Source organism: Bacillus rossius, chromosome 5, assembly GCF_032445375.1.
Source record: "Bacillus rossius redtenbacheri isolate Brsri chromosome 5, Brsri_v3, whole genome shotgun sequence".
In the NCBI taxonomy this organism is placed as follows: Eukaryota; Metazoa; Arthropoda; class Insecta; order Phasmatodea; family Bacillidae; genus Bacillus; species Bacillus rossius.
In genome coordinates, this window is record NC_086333.1 from 45,099,253 (window position 1) to 45,118,678 (window position 19,426).

Consider the following 19,426-nt stretch of genomic DNA (forward strand, 5'->3'; position numbering starts at 1 on the left):
TTTGGGAAAACAAGACTTTCGGGAAAACAAATAAATTACACGATTATGATTAATAAGGTTCAAAGAACCATCTTGCTGGCTCTACTTCCTATCTCTGGGTTGCTGACACATTGTTCAAACAACACACATGTAGTTCCAGCAAAAGAACAGAGGGGTGGGCTGGGGAGATGGGGTGTCACATAGAGATCCACGAAGGGCACAACCCCTGGATGACGTCGAATAAGGAAGGTGGAAACAGTAAACAATCCTTGAATCACTTTCTCCTGTGGCACAAAAAGTAACACACACCTCAATGTTTATATTTAAGTTTATTTCTGTCAGTATTGGGAACTGAATATTTCCCCACATGAGTGGGATGCATTAGCATTATCGGCCATCAAGAACTCTGCGTATTAAAATAAATATATTCATGAACATGTAATTCTGATGACAAATTATGTTAAGTAATACATCTGGTCTGCAACACAGTAGCAGGTACACCGGGTGGGCCCAGGCCTACCCAACATTTAAAAAATTGAAAATTGGGAATAAGACTTTGTACAAATTTACACAATTCATATTAAATGTTAGGTTTATTTAGAAAATTATAAGAAAAGTAAATCTTATTTTCATTACAAACTGTAATCATTTACCCTTCTGAGAAGGGAAGTTTGCAATGGAATGAAACTATGTATACGTTCGCCTTCAAATTTGTAACATTTTACATTAACGTACGAGTGGTGTTCTAATATTCACTTTATATTAACACAGGTTTAATCCTAACAATTAATTTCGTGACCTTTTTAGGTATTAAAGTGTATTTTGTTGACGTACAATTATACATTTATAATAATTCTTATAATTAATATATTACACGTACTGGACTCCAGAAAGAAATAAATTACCCTCAAAAAGCCACAAAACTTACAATTTTGCAACTGAATTTTAAAAATTTCACGGTCCACCCTCTGATATGCAGGGGGGGGGGGGCAAACCCCTGGTACGGCCCGGACTACCAAAACTTTGCATACACCCATGCGGTACAGTCTTGGCTTCACAAAAATAAATCCTGGAGCCGCCCTGCTGCAACACTATATGTGTTCATACCTTTGAAAAAGAATGTGACTGCAAGTAGTTGTAGTCAAGTCACATATATTCCCACATGAAAAACTTTATAAAGGAAAGAAAGAATACCATAAAGTGTCAAAAATTTCACTAAAAAAGCCTTTGAAAGCACAATATGTATTTATACGTTAATTGGTAGTTTACCAGAGTAAACAGCATAATGTGAAAACAATATTTTTAGTTGCATTTTATCTATTCAAAAGACTTTTACTTCCAGATTGCTTGCAAGGTTCAGGTCACATTTTAGCTTACTTAGTGTAGTATGTTAGCATCTATATTTCTTCCAGCCCATTCATAAATCCAGTGTCCTGCCAACCCCTAGCACAGTTGCTACTAAGCACGGAATGTTGCCAGACGTCAGCAAACCGCTTACCGCTTGGCCATTACGAAAGCTTCCCAGCGCTCAGTGCTGAACAATCAAAAGTCAGACTTTTAATACAAAGAAAATAACTAAGCTTTTTGTATATCAGGATGAATATTATTTGACAGAAATAAAAAGGTAAAGTGATGCTTTCAGTGCTTCCATATACTCTTCACCCCCCGTATCATCATCTTATAATAAAGTCATAAGAGATAAAAAAAGGCTGAAAATATTTCATATACTTTCTCCATCAATGTTTATATTTTACAAATGGTAAGTAAGCAACATTTTCAATTATAAAAGCACATGGTCTGTGTTCAAAGTCAAATAACTTAAGAAAACACGAGTTTTAATGCATTAGTAAATTTATTTTGACAATTCGGTAGCAATGATGTTTCAATCATGCTGGAAAAAAAGAAGTTATCAACAATTATGCTTAGCATGGTTTGATCAATCACAGTTGAGTATTACAGAATTCTAATGACCTCACAGTACATTAGTCATTAATCATTCTGCATGAGACTCATTTTCAGGGACATGCAGTACACTTCTATCAGGTAAATACATAGTTTAGTGTAGTTTTGTCTACATTTTATTATATGCAGCTAAGAATGCACAAAAGCATTTTTATAAAAAATGAAAAAAAAAAAAAAGTTTGAATGTTTTTGAGGCACTTATGCCATGAAATAACTTCGATCCCTAAGGAATCAATCATATTTGTTGACACGACCTGCTTGCTGCAAGGTTTTCTTCGTGGTGAACAGATTAATCAATTCATAAAATCCAAAGCTTGTTTGATTCCTACTCCCCAAGTCTCGTTACATGATATGTTTTACCCTCCCACCCTGCGAGATGCTGTCACAGCTCATCCTTGACTGCAGTGAGGTACTTGTCCCTGATGGGGAGAGAGGCCCAGAACTCTGCCCGCTCTCTGAGCAGGTCGGTGCTCGCGAACACTTCGGAGCTGATGTGGAAGTAGTTCTGCTCCCCGGTCGTAGCCGGCTGCCACTGCTCGGGTATCAGGTCCGTGGCTTCGGGTGTCGGGTTCCTTGAGAAGAAAACAGATGAAACATTACTTTTACCTTTCTTCTATACCAGTGATGACCAATCACTTACTCTTTTAGAGGGACATATATCATTTTTGAAACTAACCCGAGGGCCAGACAATGTGAATCAATATTGCATTAGCTATATAAAAAATTTTGGGTATTATATTTTTTTCTACAGTGACTAATAAAAAAAATATATAGCATGTGACGAAGAAACTAACAATAAATGCTTTGAATATAGTATTTACAAAAAAAAAAAAAAAACAACTAAAAATTTATATATATATATATAATTGAACAAAATTATAGGTTTCATGAATATAAACAATATTTTTGAGTATATTTTCAAGGATACTGAGGCTTCAAAACATTTTATTCTACATGTATTAAACAAAGATGACTAATACTGTGGAGAAATATCTACACAGAAATATTACAAATTTTGATCTTTTATTTAACTACAACCATAATAATGTAAATACTTTACTCGTAAGGCATTTTGTCTTTGCAAAATGATTATTTTTGGTAGTGTAATGTATTGCTCTATGAGCATTGTTATGTTAGGAATATATTAGCATGGAAAAAAAGACAATGTACTGAAAGATTTTAGTTTGGAACAGAGGGTCTTGCTTTAGCTTTTGACATAAGTGGAAGCGTTTGGTCTTGAATGAGCTTCACTACTACAATATATTCAATTGAACTACTAAGAAGCTGTCTATGAAACGACAGAAATTATAATTAAGCATTGTGTGTTGTTGGAAAATAAATTTATTTTGTGTATGTGCAAGAATATATGTGGGGAAATGAACTTTGAGTCACAATAAATGAACTATTTTAACTGACCTCGATCAGAACCGTTGTGAGTGTTCACCTTTAAGTGCACTTGAAGTGGAAACCAGTTACAAGAACTATATTTGCACAAACATATGACTTCACTGGTTCGTTTAGTATTTGACTTATCAAGATCAATACGGACAATGTCGAAACCCAGCTGTTATGGGTTTGCTATAAGATTTAAGGATTGACTTCGACTAGTCAACAATTGGAGGACGGTGTTACTTTGGTGAATCATCGACAGCCTCAGAACAGAGTTCCGGAGCCGAAGTGATCTACCGCTACTGTAGAAGGATTTCGGCGCTCCGACAGTCATCGTGTCCTGTTGGTAGTTTTTTTTCATTAATATAAATCCTTGAAAAGGAGGGGGGAGGGGGTGGCAGCAGTGGCAAGTGGCCCCCGTGCTGTTATGTATGGGGGGGCGAGAGTAGCATTTCACCCCCCTCCTTTTCCCAGAATAAAAGTTTGGTCTTAGTAGTATTTTTCTCAACCAGTAGTTACAAACATTGCATTGGTAATCACATTGATTAGAAAATCAATTTTATGATTGTCAATATACTGTAAAATGATTGCAAATTCCTAGATGGTATTTTATTTAAATTGTACTACATCTACTGTCAGAGTAGTATTTAATACATACTATGTCATCAAATTCTTGGAATGGTATATTTAATATTTTGGTTCGGAAACTCATTAAAAAGCACAATTTTGCATCTAAAATTCCAAATTTTTCCGGGGGAGGACCCCCGGATCCCCCGCTTTAGGACTGAGGTAAGTGTGATACATCTTTTCGCCCCCCCACTCATGAAAACGTTCCGACGTCCCTGGGGTGCGGAACCCTCGGACTTCCCCTTGGCTATATACCTGGCATGGATATGGATGAAGGACCTTATTTACCAAAAAGCAGCACAAACACGTGAGGAACTACTTGTTTGTATGATGCTTGAAGCAGTGTGCAGTCACGTATAGCAACACGTGCGGTACATGAGCGAGCAGCCAAGTGTGAGGAAGTAAACAGAAACAATTTCTAATATTTTTTGTAAGCTTGTTATACATAATTGTGATGTTCAACTGTAAACAACACTCTGATCAAACATCGCTGTATTTACTTTTGAAGGGGTTACTATCATGTTTCTAACTTTATTAATGATTAAAATTACTGTGTAAATATTGGGTAAAGGCCCCACAATTAGCAGGCATATTTTGCTCCAAGTGATATAAGGGATGATCTCTATGAGTGGTGTTTATCTGCTTGTGAATTATCCTGTATTCTAGCACTTTCTCTCCAGCACTTATTTCACAAAGACTTTATCAAATACTATTTGAACAAGTACCAATTTACTTACTTTAAATGTATGTGATTTATTTTTTTAAATTTCACAAATGAAGTAATTATGTACAATGCTTTCTTTAACTTACCCAGATCTGGCAAAGTTTGACCACAAAGTTGTCAGAATATCAACCACTTTTTCATCATCTTCAGTTGGTATTATTCCAGGGAAAAAGTGACCAAATGGAAACAGATATAAAAGATCATCACCATGGCACACACCTACAACAAATAAAAACATACATACAACATAAAAACTTCCTATAAACCTAGATTAAATTAAGATATATTTTGCATATCTAAGTAACCTTCTGTTTAACTGAAAACAATGTTACTTTACAAATGTTAAAAAACTAAAAGCAAATATGTTCTTGAAGATATTGCAACGACCCTTGATTCGTTGCCGCCTAGTTCTATGTATCTGCTACTATTGGACATTCTTCCCCCTCCCTTTCCTGAACCTCCCCTCCTTTTTCCACTTTTACCACCCTTCCCTTTACAGGGAACTATTTCATGTTCGTGAAGTAATTATTGTAAAGCCTTTTTAAGCTTGCGCCCCGCACGCCTCTTTCTTATTTTCTGCTGGTCCTGGAACGAGTGATACACTAATGGATGACAGTGCTGCAGGACCAATCATGGGTGTAAGTAAATGTTTACTTTGTAACTTTGCTGTAACGTATGATTTCTACTGGCATTAAAGACATTTCTTAATCTTTTAGTTCCTATGTTGTTAAATTACCTTGTAATCGCCAACAGTCCAAATTTTGTTTTTTCCTAAATTTTTATAGTCTATCTTTGTTAAACTGTTAGTTCTGCTTTGTGTTGCTTTTACACCCATGATCAGTACCCTGTTAGGCACGTGTAGATTCCTTATCGTTGCCTTATAAGACTCTATATTTTCCTATGGAAACTTACAATTTGCATAGGTTTTGCGAGCTGTAAGATGCCATTTTAATATTATTACTTTTCCCATGTTTGACTCATTCACCTGACGCAAAGAAAAAAATAACTCATGTGGATCATAGATTGTATATGATTGATGTTCCTTATTTTATTATTTCTTGTACTACTACATTATTAAGTAGATTTTGAAGAAAGACTACCTATTGTAGCTGTTACCATTTTGCACTTCTGGAAAATTTTTATATAGTTTTTCTTTTCAAGGTCCAAAGACCCCAAAACCATCATCAACTTAAAAGTTCACACACACACACACCTACACCCCTGCACACACAAATGCACGCACACACTTCACATTTTTATGGACATGATAACTTCCTTAAATCACTTCCAAACTAAAACATAAAATCTAGTAATAGAAAATCTCGTTTGAGTTCATCAGTGGGCAAAATCTGACATAGGGGTAGAAATGGGGGAAAATTTTTGAAAAACAGAATCGTTATAACTCCCATAATATGACGAATGTACTTCCGTTTGAACATAATTAACTCAGAGTAATGCCAAAAACTTTTGACTAAATACATTTTTGAAACAACCAATCATAGCTACTAGGGGTGAAAAAATCAAGGGTTGTAGGACATAAAAATTCATAACTCCGTTAGTTGGTACACAATTGAATCCGTTTGAACTGTTCGTAAATCTCATAATTTTTATCTAAAACTTTTGTCTGAAAAAATTTTGATAAGATGAATCACTGCTGCAAAGGGTTAAAAAGAAAAAGAGGGGGGAGGGTTATAAATATAAAAAAATCATAAAATCCGTACCATGTACACTATTAAATTTGTTATTGTTTATTGTAAAACCTTAAAATATAATTTACAACTTTTGTCTAAAATAATTTTTTATACAACCAACCATTACTGTAAAGGGTAGAAAAAAACAGGGGTTGAAAGATAAAAAAATTAATAACTCTCTTAGTGAGTAAACTATCAAATTCGTTCAAACTGTTTGTAAACCTTATAAATATTATCTAAAAATTTTACAAGAGAATTTTTCTCCAAAATTCAAGACTTCTCATCAGTTGGCTGCAACAAAATGCAAATCATGACGGGCATGCAGAGTGTTATGAATCGCTCAGCAGGTTATGAATCACTCGGCAGGTTGAAGGATGAAATGATGGTGGTTGGAGGGGTAATGGACAGATTCTTCAGAGTCCACCTTAACTTGTATGCAGACAAGTTTCTGGATTCAAAATTAACTTTTTCTGCATTTACTCCAAGCCTCTTTTTTTTTCTTTTTTTTTTTCTTGGATAGTAAGTACATAGACACTGATAACTCCAAAAGGCTACATACCATAGTCATTAAGGGTAGCATCACCAACAAAAGATGCGTACGTATGCGTGCCACGGTAGTCAAAGACATAGTAATACACAGGAGCCACATTAGCTGTAGCATGTGCCTTCACCGCCTCGTCCAAGCCAGCCGTAAAGAAGCCATCGGTGAACATCTACGCAAGATAAGGGAAAAATGTACTCGGATTAACAGCAGAACAGTATCCTAAATGTAGGTAGGTACCAGTTTCCACAAAGTTTTTCAACATCTAGCATAAAAAAGGCAATCATAAGGGATCAACATGTTGAACTGATAGCATGTAAAGACAAAAATAGTTTCACCGAAAATATAAAAATTGTTTAACATTCACAACAACAGAACAGAGTTCCAAAATGTTCGCATGTTCACATGGGTTGCATTGTTTGCAACTTCTGTACCCAATGGTGTTAGTGGATGTAGAGGGGAAAACGTGGGTGTTTCAAGTACAAAGGGTATAATTTAAACTCGCATACATAACGACAACTAAAAGCAATTATTATTGTTAAAAATGTTTAAAGTAACAATAATTTATAATCCTTCATTTAATTTTATACATAAACCAACAATTATAAGGCATTATTATTTTTTTTTTTAATATTTATTATAAAATTATGTACATAAACCTAAAAATTTGCTTTAAGGTGTAACAATGTTTTCCTACTTTGTTTTCCCATTGTTTTGGTATGCATAACCTAAGTTCAGGTAGAACAACTTGGTTGCAGTAAATTGAGTACTAATTCCAGTAATAAGAACACCAAGTCACTGTTAGGTTGCAGTTAGGGTGCAGAAGTTGCAAAACGTACTGCCCACACAATCAGCCTGTGTACATAACCCTTTACTGCAGTCTCTTAACATTGACCATGCTGGGATTACAATAGCCCGACGCATCCATCCGTTGCCCGTCCATTGTCAGTCAGTTCACCGAGCTATTTACACTTCAAACGCCTGTGTTAATGTTTTTAAATTTCAACGTTAATAACCGATGAGAAAAATAAAATTTCAAAAAAATTATTTTGAGTTAGTAAATTAATTTGATGATCACGTAAGCTATCAAAGTATAATTCATTCCGTCATCAGGCTCCAATTTTTTTTTTCTCTGGTATTTATTTTAACATTTACTGAGTTACCACATTTTGTTAATAACATTCTGTTACTCGTACAGCTTTTTGTTTAAAAAATAAAATTGTAATAAATTTTTCAAATGTAAGTTAAGAAAAGTAACACACCACAACCTTGCAGACATTGGGAGGTTATAATTTCATCTATCCATCCAACAAAAGTATGAGATTGCCATGCTTTTGGCAGGCGGTCTAAATTTTTCTGGCCATCTTATTGGCTGCAGATCACGTGATTAAGGGACGAATAATAAACGGGCAGAGGAAATGGACTATTGTAATTTTGGTATAAAGTTTTCAAAGATTGATTACACACAAGTCTGTTAGAAAATTTCTGTGAAACAATTTATGATAACAAGAAAAATGTTTTTTTACACAACCTATTTTATTTAGCTTTACTTAGCATAGTTATTTACTAAAAAATTACTATATTTGATTGTATTGTTACGTGCAGACAACACCATGACACACGCCAAGTTCGGAGCTGGCTGGCGGCCCTGCACGGCCATTGAAGTCACGCACCATCCACTGGTGTAAGGCATGCCACGCATGCCTGGTTGGAATACAAGGGTCCTGCTACCCCCTTGCCCCCTTTCGCTCCCCTCGTACCGTCCCGCTTCAGGCCACTGTCAATAACCCTATTAGTGGCCTAAGAATTCTGCTGATTTCCCGAGGCCGCAGTGCGGAGTGGCGCTAATAAACACAGCATTTCTCGATGTTTCGGGCGTCGGGTTGGCCCAGGATGACGCGACTCATCACAGCCGCTCTCGTCGGTCCGAGAAGAGCACCTTGGATATATAAGCAGCGACGCTGGCCTCCGCGGGAATTCCGAGAGTTCGGAGGGTTCCACGAGTGAAGGGAAGTGAGACATCGGCGAAGAGGGTGAGAGACCCCCCCCCCCCCCCCCCCCTCAAGGGCGACGCGATGTGGAGTGACGGAATTGAGAGAGTGCGACTGAGTGGCGTGAGACTGTGCGCGGACAGGCGCGAGGTAAGGGGTGAACCATTGTTGAGCATAGCTCCAGCGAAGAGTGCGAACTGAGGATCTTGAAATTGAGTGACTTGCGAATAAAAATTTTTAAGTTCGAGTGATTGGTGATTATTAGACATTTTTAAGTACAATTGTTTATTAGTAATGTAAATATTAGTAATTAGTAAAACTGTAATAGAATTTAATAGGGCTATCCCTTACGAACCCATTTCTCTTCATATTAGTTGGTAACAGTATTAATTACCAAATATTCGTTTATTTACTTGGAACATACTCAGCTTGAAACGTACCATATATGCTCAGGAGATTGGCTGCATCACTAGACCAGGCTTCTTTCCTAGTGTGCATTTCCAAGCTGCAAGCACCTCAAATGGCAACTGCCAACAATGACCTACCTGATTACGTAAATACAACCTCATAACTATTCAGTAAGAAATAATGCTTTATTTAGGTAAAACTTTAAAAGAAAGTAAACACAAACATAAATAATTCTTTAAAATTCAGCATTTCTGAACCCTGGTCACATAGATAGGTTTGGCAACTTATCACATTCTCAGTCGACTCAGTGAAGCTCGCAGCAGCCTGCGAACTAACGGCGCTAAGAGTAGTTGAACCCATCATTAACATTGTGTTAAATGAGAGTTTCGTATAAAATATAACAGTATTCCTAATTTTGTCTCAATTTTTTAATTTTTTTTCCCCAGATTACTGTTTTTTTTTCATTTGTTTGGGTGCTTGGTAAATGCCTAATCTGTACCAATGCCTTAAATTTTTTCTGAATTTGTTAGTTAAGTTGAAGTGATGTTTCAGGAAAATATTTTTTTTAAGTATTGTCAAGTCAGGGGTGTAGCACAGTGGTCAAGCACATGGCTTGGCAATCTGCTGGCTCAAGTTCGATACCTACTGATACTATATGTATATGTGTAAGTATATATATATATACACACATATACATATACATACATACATACATATTATTTATATATATATATATAGAGAGAGAGAGAGCGCAAAAAAATACTTTATAGACACACGTAATAAACAACACTTACATCAACTACTTCGTAAACAGCATTGCTGTCAATAGGCTGTTCTCCCAAATAGAATTCCCGCACTTTCTTGGTGATCTCATCAACACTGTTAGAAGTGTTTCTGTAAAATAGGATGATTGGTGCAATACGATCAAAGTCATCGTTCAATTCTTTAAGAAGCTTCTCATCTTGGAAAATTCCTTACAAAAGAAAAAAAAGATCTAATTAATATTAACACCGTAACATGAAAACAAAGTTTGAATTCAATCATTAAAACACTGAAGTGACAACAAATTAATCCAAATGTTAAAAAGGTTCAATAACAACCCCAGTCATGATTTTTCTTTAAAGTTTGTAACTTACAGAGTGAACTACAATAGGTAGTTTATTGAATAGATTTATTACAATTGCACTACATAATAATTTATAAGATGACTGTATTTTACTTAGTCTAGGACATTTGTTATCTAATAAATTATTGCTCTTAGTATAATAATCATGAACATTTTAATTAAGACTCAACTGATTTAATTTTTAACATACAATGTGAGATTATTGATCGAAAAATATAGTTTTATGAAGAATACAAAAGAAAAATTATTATACAGTATGGACAATGGTAGGGATTTAAAACAAGTTGTAATAAGCTATTACAGAAAGAAAAAAGAAAAACAAACGAGTGTTGTGCTATCTAATAACTGTTTATAAAGTCTGTCTATATATATATAAAAATCAAATTCCCGTGAAAATATCCACATATTCTCAAATATGAGTATTGCATTTACGTAGCAAGAAAGGGGGAAATTTTTAAAAACATTATTATGGTACTTCATTAGTCATATTTTCACAAATACTTGTACATGGCTTCCTGCAATGGCAATGAATATTTCACTTAATGGTTATAAATACAAAAAAAAAAATTATTGTTTCCAATTTTTAGGGATCTTTCTGCAGTAGTTGTAAACTGTGTAACGTTTGCTTATTGCAACTTATAAAAATAATCCCAGATTGAGATTGTTCAGCTATCTGAACTTATGCCATTCTGCTTTCAAATTTGCACATGTTTAAATATTTTATGGCTACTTATATAATACCACTTAATATATTTTAATTCAGTATATACACATTCATAATGTACAATGACTCAATCTCAATGTCGATAGTTACACGATGTGATATGTAACAATTTCACTACAATTAAAATACAATCAAAAATTCGTTATTTTAATGTGTAAGTATTTGAAATAAAAAATGAATAATAAATCATTTGCTTTAATATTTGAAATTTCAAATATTTCCACAGGCCTAGGCCCTACACACTTCACTCAAAACTCAATACGTCTAGCTAAGGTTGAAATAACTTATTGTTACCCATGCTGGACTAGAATAGAAAATAAAAGAAGGAAAAAAATTGTACATATAAAATTTAAAATAAGAAAGGTCTGATTTAAAAAAAAAAAAAAAACTATATATTTTGGTACTAAAAATTCTTTTGGTTAGTAAAAATAGTAGCTTGGCTTCTGGGTTGTAGCCGTGTCCTTGGCGAATAATTCGCCGACGTTTCGGGCGACTGCAATGTCGACCGAAATGTTGGTGAATTATTCGCCAAGGATGCGGCTAAAACCCAGAAGCCAAGCTACTTCAGACAATGGCCGTGAAAGCCTGCAAACATTATTAGTAAAAATAGTGTTAAATTTCTAACAGTTATTTTCAATTGTTTTTACTAGGTACATCTTGAAAGCAGTGCCAAACAACTAAAAGTGTTAGAATGTAATGCACATTTTCTTATAAAGCATATACCACCCACTAATGCAAAAAAAAATTTTCAAAATGTGAGTGAGACTTTCAGTACTTGCCAGCGATGTGTAAACATCTAATCAAATTCATGTTTTCATATTGCAAATAAATTTATAATATGAAACTCAGACACCAAAATTTAATGCAAAGTTCTTTAAAATAAAGTAGAGCAGAATAAATATACGGAAAGTATTTAGTGTAGGGAAAAATTATTATGACTTGATGTAAGTTTTTGGATATACGCCATTGCTAAAAACTTTTTCTGTTGAAGGAAAACTAAAAAATAAACATAAAGAAATATATAAATAAAACCCAAAAAAAGGCAAAAAAACACAAAATTAAGCAAAAAATTGCTGTTGTCAACAAGAATATAAACACCACAAAATATCCTTGTTGACAACAGCAATTTTTTGCTTAATTTTGTGTTTTTTTGCCTTTTTTTTGGGTTTTATTTATATATTTCTTTATTTTTATTTTTTAGTTTTCCTTCAACAGAAAAAGTTTTTAGCAATGGCGTATGTCCAAAAACTTACATCAAGTCATGCACTCCCATTGCACAAATCTTTCAAAGATAATAAAAATTATTATTATTTTTTTTTAGCTCTTTTGAAACCTAACTATAATTCTTTAACAAGAATGGTACTACATATTGATTTCTCCTCAGGGCTAGCTAAATTACAGGAGTACTGAATGTGTCGCATGCAAATGCCTCAATGCAGAAATTTTGACATTTTACACTAGACCGTAATTATCATCGCCTGCACTTTTGATGTTATTCATTCTTTAGGCGCATTGACAGTGAAATTTATAATGCACCAGAAATGTGATGAAATAAACACCCATTTAACAACTGAAAATTTACGGGGTGAAAGTCCAATGCACATGCCTGCAGAAACTGCTACAGCCATGAGCCGAAGTCGTCAAGGTGAAAATATCCTGGAATACATTTTGTAAACTTGAAAAGTTATAAAACCTTGACGTCCCTCGGCTTCAGGTCCCCGTTTTCCCGTTGAAATAAATGTCCTGTTATGCCCGTACTGCCCTCGTCGGAGAGGTGTGGGTCCAGGCCAACGTGGCCGGGACCGGGAAAGGCGGGACCTGGAGGGAGAGTGAAGTGATTGCGAGGAATGTTGGAAGGTTGTCGCAAGCAGAACACGGCATTAACGAATTTCACGAGCCGTCTTTTATTAACGCTTATAAGGTCCTGCCGCAGCCTGGCGGAACCGTCGCGGAACAAGTGCCCTACCACGGCGACACGGACTCCCTGATGACGGGGCGGTTCTCAAATACGTTTCGGCGCGAATCGTAAAGTTTATCAATGCTAGGCTGACCCAGTGAGAAAGGGCCCGAAGACGGAACGCTGTACATACGCGGCCCGTTACGTAATGTGCCGTGGACGGCGAAAAGTTCAGAGACTCGTAGCACCACGTTCGCGTTGTAGAAACTGCCCGCTAGACACGTCTCCCGATGACTCGTAAGTTAACAATGCTAAGCTGATTCGCGGTGGCAGCTCAGCTGCCGTGACCGACTGCGGACTGAGCGAACGTTCAATCCCGAGCGCAACGTGCGCGGCTCGCGGAGCAACGAACACGTCTGTCTCCGCTCGAGACCAGGACGCGACTGCCTCTCCCCGCTCGCCCGCGGGCCGGCGCCCGCGGGTGGCGGGGAGGGAGGGGAAAATCGGCCGGCGTGGGAGAGAGCTCCGTCCCGCGGCGCGCCAGGCTGCAATTACATACTACGGCGAAACACTTCAGAAAAAGTTATTGAATTATTTACAAAGACATACACGAGACATTAATTACACAGCGAACTTGCACAATGAATAATAAATAAAATAAGTTAATTACACACATTCAAATCCCTTAATCGTTTACAAATATATACACACTGAAATAAAAGATAAAGTCACATAGAAAAAACACTCGTTGGCATGCTAGGGCGCACGCGGGTGCGTCCCTGGCCGTCGCACACACTGGGGTTCACTGGGGGGGAAAATAGGCCCCCTCAGGCCCGCGTCGGTGGCCAGGTACGGCCTCTGTATCTGGGAGGGTACGACGACTGTCGTCATATGCCCCCCCTCTCCCGAGGCCGTCCTGGCCCCCGACGCCGACCTAGACCGGCAGCTGCGTCCGCGTCCGGCCACTTGTCTGGTCGTCGGAGCTCGTCACGTCATCCCGTCCGGGTCGGGCAAACTGGGGCAGGAGCTGCATCACGCTGCAGCGTAACCCCCCGTCGGTCGTTTGTCTTACGTCGCGGGGTTTGCGCTGACTCCCCCACTCGTAGTCCCGGAGGTAGTGGGGGGCCGTCTTCTCACGCGTGGACCGGCGCAACGCCGGTCCCCTCCCCGCGTGAGCGGTCATCCTCGGCTCCCCGGAAGGCAAGTCCAGGACCACCTGCTGGGCCCTGTCGACATCGCCCTCCCCACTGAGGAGCCGGACCGTTACCCCGTCTGTCACGTCCTTGCTCACGTCCGTCCCCGTCACCCGCCGTTCCCAGGAGTGGACGTACCTCCGTCCACGTCTCTGGGTAGGCTCCGGCAACGTCACCACTGGTTCACTCAGGTCGACCAGGTCGCCCTGAGCAGTGTTGTCATGTGTTACGTCCTCGATGAGCGGTCCATCAGTGTCGTTGGCGTAGGCGCTGACGTCATCAGGCGGGAGCACCCGGTCCACGAAGCGCTCCAGCTCTGCCATGCTTGCGCCACGCGGACCCCTTCCGCCCCTTCTGACGGGCGTCCGTTCCCCGCCCCCTCTTGCCAGTTGCCAACCACCGTTCCCCTTTTGCTGTCCCCCCGTAGGAGGCTGAGTCGGTGTCGTCGTGGGGGCCCGTCCATGTGTCGTGCCCCAGGTGTCGTCGTCCCTGTCAACGTTCCTGCCAACCCCCCGCAGTGACTTGGGGTGGGCGTGTCCTCGTCGACGTCCCTGATCCGGCTCCGGTGGCGTCACCACGGGGTCACCGAGGTCGACCAGGACTCCTACTGCGACGTTGTCATCGGTCCTGTCCCGTGTGTCACCGTCCCCGTCAGCGTTCTCGCCTGCCCCTCGCCGTGACCCGGGGTAGGCGTGTCCCCGTCGACGTCCCTGATCCGGTTCCGGTGGCGTCACCACGGGGTCATCGAGGTCGACCAGGACTCCTACTGCGACGTTGTCATCGGTCCCGTCCCGTGTGTCGTCGTCCCTGTCAACGTCCCTGCCAACCCCCCGCAGTGACCTGGGGTGGGCGTGTCCCCGTCGACGTCCCAGGTCCGGCTCCGGCGGTACCACCACAGGGGCGCCGAGGTCGGCCAGTACACCTTCGGTGACGTCATCCTCGGCCTCGTCACCGTCCACTGGTCCGCTGTCGTCGTGGTCGTACTCGTCGTGCGGGTCGCCTATCAGTCGAATGTCGTCCCTGTGCACCTTAGTTGTCCGTCCGTCGGCGCGACGCACGAGGTACGAGGTGGTGCCCAGTCTGTCTACGATCTCCTGTGGCCCCGCCCACTTAGGAGCCAGACTGGCGCAAAAGCCCCGCTCGCCAGCCGACAGGTGATGACACTTAACAAACACCTGCTGGCCAGGCTCTAGTCGTGCTGGGGGCTGGTGCGTCTGCGGCGTACGTCTAGTCAGGTAGTCAGCTTGGCGACGTCGGGCGTCTTCGCGCAGATCGTCCGTGGTCATGTTGTGCAAGTCGGGGGTTGCGCGCGCTTCCCCGGGCAGGGCGAGGTTCCGGCCCTGCACCAGTTCAGCGGGGGAATGGCCCGTGACCGCGTTCGTCCGACGGCGCAGGCAAAACAGCAGCGTCGGCAGGTGCAGGTCCCACTTGGTGTGGTCCTCGTCCAACCGGATGCGCAGCTGAGTTTTAATGTCCTGATTCCGCCTTTCGGTCGGATTCGCGCGCGGATGGTAGGTGGGCGTCGTGTGATGCTCCACCCCCCAACCCGCGCAGGACACTCGCCAGCTTCTCCCCGTGAACTGCACCCCGTTGTCCGTCAGCAGGACCGCGGGGTACCCGTATCGCGGGAAGAACTCGCGCTCGAGCAGGGCAATCACGGTGCCGGCCTTCACGTTTGGTACTGCGAACGCCTCCGCCCAGCGGGTGAAGACATCCGTGACCACAACAATGAATCGCCGACCACGGGACGTGCGAGGATACGGCCCCATAATATCCACCGCCACAGTGTGGAAGGGATTCCGGGGCCGTCGTGGGACCTGCTGCTCCTTGCCGTCGGGTCGCCTGGACTTCCGCTCCTGGCAACGCAGGCAGGCCCGCACGTAGCGTCTTACTTCTGCCGCGTCGCCAGGCCAGCGGAACGTCCGTCTGACCTCACGCAGCGTCTGCTCCGCGCCCGGGTGTCCCGCCAGGGGGTGGTCATGCAGGTAGCTCAGGACCCAGCGCCTGGCCTCGGGCGGCACGTGGGTCCGCCACCCGCTCGACCTGTGAGCCCCCCTGGTCTGGAGCACCCCGTTCAGGCTCCGGCAGCCCGGTATCACCCCCTCCCCACACTCTGTCAGTCGGGTCCGGGTGTCGGGGTCCCGGAGTTGCGCCGCGTGGACCCACGCCAGCAGGTCAGTCATAGTCTCGGGTCGCGCGTCAGGTGCAGGAGCAGTGGGGCTTGTCAGCGCGTACAACGCGCACGGTCGCGGCACCGAGTCCTCTACCCCGCGCTCACGCTCAGGGAGGAGCACTTCCTCCCAGCCCTGGTCGTCGTGGAACTCATTCTCAGGGTCCGGATTCCGGGACAACTCGTCGGCCAACTGATTTTCACGTCCAGGAATGTGCTCGACCGTGAACGAGAATTCCTGGATCAGCATGGCCCACCGAGTGAACTTAGACTTCCGGCCCTGAGCGGAGTCCAACCAGCGGAGGCATTGGCTGTCGGTTCTCAGCGTGAATGAGCGGCCCTCGACGTGGTGACGGTACCTCTGTAGGGCCCAGACCACCGCAAGGCACTCTTGCTCATTCACGTGATACTTCCGCTCAGCCTGCCCAAACTTGGCGCTGGCGTACTCGATCACGCGCCTCTCGCCCCGGTCATCCATCTGGTACAACACCGCCCCCATCCCCTCCTGACTCGCATCCGTCTGGATGAAGATGGGGCGGCTGGGCACCAGGCGTGAGAGCGTGTGACAGTTCCTGAACCGGCGCTTCACCTGTCGCAAGGCCTCGTCCGCGGCGGGGGTCCACCGGAACTTAGTCTTCGGCGACAGTAGGTCCGTCATCGGGGCCGTCACCGTGGCGAAGTCGGGGACGAAGGACCGCAGCCAGTTGAGCAGCCCCAGCAGCTTCTGGAGCTGCTTCCTGGTCTTCGGTGCCCCCTTTCCCTCTATTAGCTCCAACTGCTCAGGTCGGGGGCGGCACCCCTCCGCCGTCACTATGTGTCCTAGGAACTCTATTTCCGTGGCCCCAATGTGGCATTTCTTTGGGGCGCACGTCAGTCCGTGTCTGGCCATACGTTCTAGCACCAATGCCAGATGGTGCGCGTGTTCCTCCCACGTCCTGGACCAGATGATAACGTCGTCCAGATAGGCACTGGCGAACTCACCAATGTACCCATCCAGAACACGTACCATCAGGGCCTGGAACGTGGCAGGGGCGTCCATGAGACCAAACGGCATGGCGCAGAACTGGTAACGTCGACCGTCTGGTGCCGTAAATGCCGTCTTAGGGCGGTCCTCCAGACATACCGGCACCTGCCAGTAGCCTGATTTTAAGTCTAGTGTCGTGAAAATAGTGGCGTCCCCCAGTCCTGCCAGTGCGTCTGTGATATTGATCTGCGGGGGCGGGGCGGGAATGGTCAGTTTGTTTATCGCCTTGAAGTTTACGCAAAAGCGTAGACTTCCGTCTTTCTTGGTGGCCAGCACCACCCGTGAGTTATACGGGGAGGTGCTGGGTTCCACTACCCCGTCACGTAACATCTCGTCAATTTGAGTCTGTATGGCCTCCCGTTCCCGGATGCCAAATCCGTATACCTTCTCAAAGGGAGGGCGGTGCGGTACCATCGGTATCCGGTGCTCCGTCACGTTTGTCCGTCGTAGCCGGTCCGCGGCCGCAAATACCTGTGCCTGAGAGGTGAGGACATGGTTGATGACATCGACGTACTCCTCTGGAACACCGTGCTGAAGGTCTTCTAGGCGAATGACTGACTGAGGGGGACTGGGGGGAACCTGGTGCACGCCGTACACCGTCCAGCGCCCCTGGGTGCCGAAGTGCATCCGGCCAGCTCGTACTTCCACGGTGGCGTCGACCTCGTGCAGCCATGGGACCCCCAGAATCAGCCCCTCGCGGAGCTCGGGGACCACCCAGGCCTCGACGTGGCTAACGTGACCAACGATACTCATTGTTACCTGAGTGATGCCCCCTGCTGCAACGACGGCATCCCTGGTGGCCAGCTGCACCAGCTCCCTCCACGGTGTCACTGCCTCCGCTCCCACCAGGTGGGCCGCGATGTAGGTTCGGCTGGCGGCGGTGTCCACCAGGGCCAGCATCTCCCGCCCGTTAGCGCGGACAGGAATTCGCAGCAGCTCCGGCTCCTCGGGGCCGACCTGCCCCAGCTGTGCAGTCGTCTGTCCCCCCCCGCCCCCGGCCACCTGGCCGTCCGGGCGTGGGGAACTCGCGGCGAGGTCCGCGGCTCGCTCCGGCGCCGACGTGTTGACGTTCCGGTGGTCCACCTCGTCGACGACAGGTCGACGAGGCGGCTGGTCCGGCCCTGGTATAACCGGCCTCAGGGCCGCGGCGGTGGCGCCGGCAGTCAGCTGTCCCTGCACGGAGATGGCCGGCGGGATGCCTGCGCTGATGCTCTGGTTGTCCGCCCCGTCGACGGCGTATCGACGAGGCGGCTGGTCCGGCCCTGGTATACCCGGCCTCAGGGCCGCGGTGGTGGCGCCGGCAGTCAGCTGTCCCTGCCCGGAGATGGTCGGCGGGATGCCTGCGCTGATGCTCTGATTGTCCACCCCGTCGACGGCGTGTCGACGAGGCGGCTGGTCCGGCCCTGGTACACCCGGCCTCAGGGCCGCGGTGGTGGCGCCGGCAGTCAGCTGTCCCTGCCCGGAGATGGCCGGCGGGACGCCTGCGCTGATGCTCTGATTGTCCACCCCGTCGACGGCGTGTCGACGAGGCGGCTGGTCCGGCCCTGGTATAACCGGCCTCAGGGCCGCGGTGGTGGCGCCGGCAGTCAGCTGTCCCTGCACGGAGATGGCCGGCGGGATGCCTGCGCTGACGCTCTGGTTGTCCACCCCGTCGACGGCGTGTCGACGAGGCGGCTGGTCCGGCCCTGGTATACCCGGCCTCAGGGCCGCGGTGGTGGCGCCGGCAGTCAGCTGTCCCCGCAGTTGCCTCGGCATGGGGACAGCTGATGAGGAGTAGTCCCGTTGTCCCCTGCTTCCCGGCGGCATACAGGACGTTAGTGCGGTAGGCGCCGGTGGTGGTCGACGTGTTCTGTCAGTTACTGGGACTGCCGGTGGCTGGCGGGCCGGGGAGCGGCACCCAGTTGTCCCTCCGCCCCCGGTCCTGCGTTTCCCGCCTGCGACGTGTTGCCTTCGCGCGCCTCCTCCCACGCGGCTCTGGTG

General features: G+C 44.6%; 1 protein-coding gene across 1 annotated transcript in view; it reads right to left on the bottom strand.

Annotated features, from left to right (window-relative positions):
- Window positions 1-1,812: 1,812 nt before the first annotated feature.
- The window catches only part of LOC134531753 (carboxylic ester hydrolase-like), a 44,089-nt gene continuing 26,475 nt past the window's right edge, over window positions 1,813-19,426 (bottom strand). Inside the window, exons 7-10 of the mRNA XM_063367630.1 lie at window positions 10,107-10,285; window positions 6,932-7,085; window positions 4,768-4,900; window positions 1,813-2,513 (exon numbers count right to left, since the gene is read on the bottom strand). Of these exons, the coding sequence (XP_063223700.1) occupies window positions 2,324-2,513; window positions 4,768-4,900; window positions 6,932-7,085; window positions 10,107-10,285 (656 nt within the window). The 3' untranslated portion in view covers window positions 1,813-2,323. The remainder of the gene's footprint in view (window positions 2,514-4,767; window positions 4,901-6,931; window positions 7,086-10,106; window positions 10,286-19,426) is intronic.